Genomic DNA, 5,090 nt, shown 5'->3' on the forward strand with positions numbered 1-5,090 from the left:
CATTTGTTGAAAAACTAGAAATAAATGGTTTTTTTTACAAACAGAAGAGAAATATGAAAGGGTATATAGATTTTTTTGGGAATATGATGTTTTTTTGGGAGTATGACTTTAAAATACTTTATTATATCAGTTTTTACTGTGCATTTTCCAAAGTAATTTAATTTTAAATCAATCAATACATCATTTCCTGGCTTTTTATGTGCCCATGTAATAATATTATAATTATTGACAAAAAAAATAACCTATTAGATGAAAATTTAAATATACTAATTTTTGTCCAACAAGTATTTTAATGAAAAAAAATAAAGACAATACATGAGAAACCAAAATAAAATCAAAGTACATTACTGAAATATACTTGATTTCATATACTATTTCGAAAAATATAATATATCAAAAATAAATAAATAAATAAATAAACCCTAGATTCTTAATCATCTTCTTGAGATTTTAAATTTGTTTTTTCATTTGATCTTCTTTTTCTTCTTCTTGTTTCTTCTTTTGTTGATCGTCTTCTTTCTTTCTTTTTTTTGTTTTGTTCTTCCTGGAATTTTTCTTCAACCCTCTTTCTCTTACCCAGTTCTTCGATTTTGTTCTTCTCAACCTTTTCATACAGCGTCATCAACCCATTCTTCACTCTGTCTCTTCTCTCAAGTAGATCATTTAATCTCTTTTCAAAGTTATCAAAAACATTTTCTTCTGGATCGTTTGATGAAGTAGAAGACTGAGAATTGTTTTCCATATTTGAGGAAAAAGAAAAAGAGTATGTTTTAGGAGAGAGAATATACAGGAACACAAACATGCAAAATGTATGACCAATTCTTGGTTTTATAGACAAATATAAGAGATTAAAAAAATATTTTACTTTTAGAATAATTTTGTACGAATAATTCTTATTCTTACATTTTTGTCATCTTTATCCAAAAGTGTTGGTAAATATCTTCATGTTAAATATCTTCATGTTAAATATCTTTATTTTAAATATCTTTATCCAAATCACAAAGTACTGAAAGCAACTCTAAGTAAAATCAAACACTAGTAAATTTTTGCTTGATATAAGTTGTCTAATATATGAATAAAATGTGCTAATTTCTGTATTAAAAATGTTTTCACTGAAGAAAATTCTACAATACTTGATTTAGTTTATCTAATATCTGATTAAAGAATTGTATTTCCTGACTAATAAATTGTTATGCCTGACAAAAATTTATTTATTACTGCCATTATATATCTAATATCTGACTATATAATGAAATTATTTGATTTATGTTGTCTAAGTAATGACTATAACTTTGCTAATTCCTAATGAATATAATGTAATTCCTGATAAATATTTTCTAAAAACTGATTAAAATAAATCAAATTGTTCTATAATTGTTGAAGAAAATAAATATATAATTGACATTATTTGTTTATAAGTTATCTAATTTATGAACAAAATGTACTAATTTCTGTATTAAAAAATGTTTTCCCTAAAGAAACGACTACAATACTTGATTTATTTTATCTAATATCTGACTAAACCACTTTAATTCCTGACTAATAAATTGTTATGCCTGACAAAAATAGGTTAATAACTGACGAGAGTTATATAATATCTAACTTTGACTCTTTAATACCTAAAAAAAATTTATTAATTACTGCCATTATATATCTAATAACTGACTATATAATGAAATTATTTGATTTATGTTGTCTAGATAATGACTATAACTTTGCTAATTCCTAATGAATATCATGTAATTCCTGATAAATATAATCTAAACACTGATAAAAATATAACAAATTGTTCTATAATTGTTGAAGAAAATAAATACATAATTGACATTATTTGTTTAATATGTGATTAAAACACTTTAATTCCTGAACAGTAAATTGTTATGCCTGACAAAAATAGATTAATAACTGACTTGAGTTATATAATATCTAACATTGACTCTTTAATTCCTGACAAAATTTTATTAATTTCTTCCATTATTTATCTAATATCTGACTATAAAATGAAATTATTTGATTGTTGCAGGTTTATCCAAATTCAAGACATAGGCTATGTCTATGGCATTTGCAAAAGAATTTTGTATCACATTTTGGAACTTTAAAAAACAACCCTGAATTCAAGAATATGTTTCACAAGTGCTTAAGTGGGTGTGATTTAGAATCAGAATTCGAAGATGTCTGGAACAAGATGGTTAAAAAATATGGATTAGAAAAAAAAGAGTGGTTTGATAGGTTGTTCGGGCTACGAGAAAAATGGTGCACTGCTTTGAGCAAGGATATTTTCTCTGCGGGAATCCTTTCATCTCAAAGAGTAGAAGTAATAAACAGAGCAATTTCATTTAAGGCTAACAGAACCACTAAACTTTTGGAGTTCTTCCATATATTTGAAGCTACTGTGAGAAGCACTGAAAAGAGTGACAACTTCAGATGTACTACTGAGAAACCAAAAATAAAAACAAAAATCTTAAAACATGTTGCTGAAGTTTATACTCTGAACTTATACAAGGATTTTAAGTTGGAATTTGAGACCAGCCTAGGAGCATATGCAAAGGAAAAGCCAACTTCAATGCAATACATCAAATTATTTGATGTTTTTCTTGATGAAGATTATATGCACACCTATCAAGTCATATATCACTGTCAAAACAATGAATTTATGTGTTCTTGTATGTGTTTCACAGAGACTGGATTGCTGTGCTTTCACATTATCAAGATAATGAAAATGTACAACATACATTCTATACCAGAGAGATACATTCTGAAACGTTGGACCAAGCTTGCTAAATCAAGGATATGGGATGAGAATGAATCAGGTACGTACATACTTTGTTATTTTAAAATTTATTACTTGCCTATTTAGCATAAAATAAAAATATCTTTATTCCTGAGCTAAATATTTTAATTACTAACATAAATAATTACCTGACATAGAAATGCAACAGCTGACTTAAATAGTATAATACATGTCCTAGATAATCTTATTCCTGGTCTAAATAAAGTAATACCTGGTCAAAAAAATTTAATACATGAAAAAGATAATATTATTCCCGATATATTCAATCTAATTTCTTATTCAAACAATTTTTTTCCTGAAATATACAATCAAATTCCTGAAATATTCAAATTAATTCCTGATTAAAATATTTTAATACCTGACATACAGAATTTAATTCATGACTAAATAAATCTAATAAATGACAAAAGTAATCTAATTCCTGAAGATAATTTACAATGAACAACATATTATAATCAGATAAAAATATTATTATTACTGAAAATCATAGTTTAATATCTGATACAGATATTATTATTTCTGATATAAAATCAGATTTATTACAAACATAATCTTAATATTAAAAAACTTAAACATTGCTACCATTTTCTGCTTCATTAGGAAGCTTTTCAGTACCATCAGCATTAAAAATTCTAATGTAAATGGTATCATGATCATGGTAAATATCAAGTTTGTCTCCAGGAACTATGTTGTTAGTAGCTACGAAGTTTTCCCATTCACGATCAACCAACATACCACCATACCCTGTATCTTGTGGTATGCTTATGACTCTTACTTCCCAAAATCTATCTTCTCTGCCATTATTCCCAGCATAGACTCTTACATGATGCCTGAATTTTAGAAGATATTCCATTCTGCAGGAAGTGGCTGAAATTAAAAAAAAATAAAATGAAATTATTAAGTTTTTACTAAAACACAAAACAAATTTATAAATTTAAAACTTAATGTAAAATATATTTACCATACTAAGGCGATGAATTGTTTTGAAAGTAATAGTGCATTTTTCTTTATTTGTGTAGAAATCAGCCATTATCTTAGAACTCTTGATTAGATGAAGAAAAATATAACTTATTGTTACAAAACTGCACCTTTTACAGAAACAATGTATATATTAATATAACTCTTTTAATAGAAAAAATTTGATTTAGAACAGGCTTTAAATAGAGAAGAGTTATGTATGAACAACAATAATTAATCTGTAATTTAACAGAAAAAATTATAACCTCAGTTGTAGACACCTAAAAATGTCTCCCCAAAACCAAACCCAATGATAAATAACCTTTCACCGCCACTATTAGTCGGGTTTAGTATTTCATCCCGAGAGTGCTTAAAAAATCGTATTTTATTAAATTCTTATTTTTGAAAGGTCTATGGATCAGTTTTGGTGTTTGGTAAAAGCATAGTTTTAATTTTAGCCCAAGCTTGTTAATTAATTTTAAACCCAAACCCTTTTATTTTATTATTTTATTTATTTTTAGCCCAAACATTGTATTTTATATTATTATTTTAGCCCGAATAATAAAAGTCAGAAAAAAGCCCGAAATTATCAACCGGCACTTAAAAAGCCGAAAGAAATTAGGGTTAAAAATGAATTTAGACGAAAAAATGGACTAGAACTGACCGTGTCACAGTACAGCCTGAGCGTGTCACGGGAACCCTCCCGTCTGACGGTGGGACTTCCCGTGACACGGGAGGTCTGCCATGACACGGGAATTTCCGTGTCCTTTCCGCGTAAACCCTTAACGCGTTTTTCATTCTGTTTTCAGAAAATTTCCCGAGTCACTCAAAAACTGACCGTGTCACGGGAAAGTGTACCGTCTGACGGTACTGTCTAACCGTGTCACGGTACAGTCTGACCGTGTCACGGGATACTTTTTTAGGGTTTTTATTATTTTAGGGTTCCGTGTGCTCCCTCAGCACATTTCCCTATAAATACCCCCTCATTTCTGATGTACGGGGCAACCAGAATTTTATGATTCTTATTTTCTCTCTTCTATGCTATTAACCTAAACACTAGCCTACCCTTTTCACTTCAAAATTCCTTCTTCAAGCACTCAAAGGAGTCCATATTTTACTCGAGGTTCTGTCCTTAAGCCAAGGCGTGAAAGGTAGAATCGTTTGAGGGTTTGGTCCCAAAATCAACCTTATTTTATTTAATTTGATTTAGTTATTGTTTTATTATTTCCTTGAAGTTACTAACTCGTTTATTATTTTGTATTTGCAAGCAAACAGATTCAAAGTAAGGATCATGCTCTTTTATTGTTATTATTATTTTTCTAACAATTTTATGTTGTTGGGA

General features: G+C 28.2%; 1 protein-coding gene across 1 annotated transcript; it reads left to right on the forward strand.

Annotated features, from left to right (window-relative positions):
• The first annotated feature begins 1,703 nt into the window (after positions 1–1,703).
• Positions 1,704–3,342, forward strand: LOC110733175 (protein FAR1-RELATED SEQUENCE 5-like). Its single transcript, XM_021913188.1, has 3 exons — positions 1,704–1,739; positions 2,024–2,810; positions 3,299–3,342. Exons 1-3 carry the CDS (start codon positions 1,704–1,706, stop codon positions 3,340–3,342), a joined length of 867 nt encoding a protein of 288 aa, XP_021768880.1.
• Positions 3,343–5,090: the final 1,748 nt, after the last annotated feature.

Source organism: Chenopodium quinoa, unplaced genomic scaffold (genome assembly GCF_001683475.1).
Source record: "Chenopodium quinoa cultivar QQ74 unplaced genomic scaffold, ASM168347v1, whole genome shotgun sequence".
NCBI classification, from domain to species: Eukaryota; Viridiplantae; Streptophyta; class Magnoliopsida; order Caryophyllales; family Amaranthaceae; genus Chenopodium; species Chenopodium quinoa.

Coding starts and splice junctions, on each gene's coding strand:
- LOC110733175 (XM_021913188.1), top strand. CDS start 1,704: ATGACTATAACTTTGCTAATTCCTAATGAATATCAT. Junction 1,740..2,023: donor TAATTCCTAATGAATATCAT/GTAATTCCTGAT, acceptor TGATTGTTGCAG/GTTTATCCAAATTCAAGACA. Junction 2,811..3,298: donor ATGGGATGAGAATGAATCAG/GTACGTACATAC, acceptor TATCTGATACAG/ATATTATTATTTCTGATATA.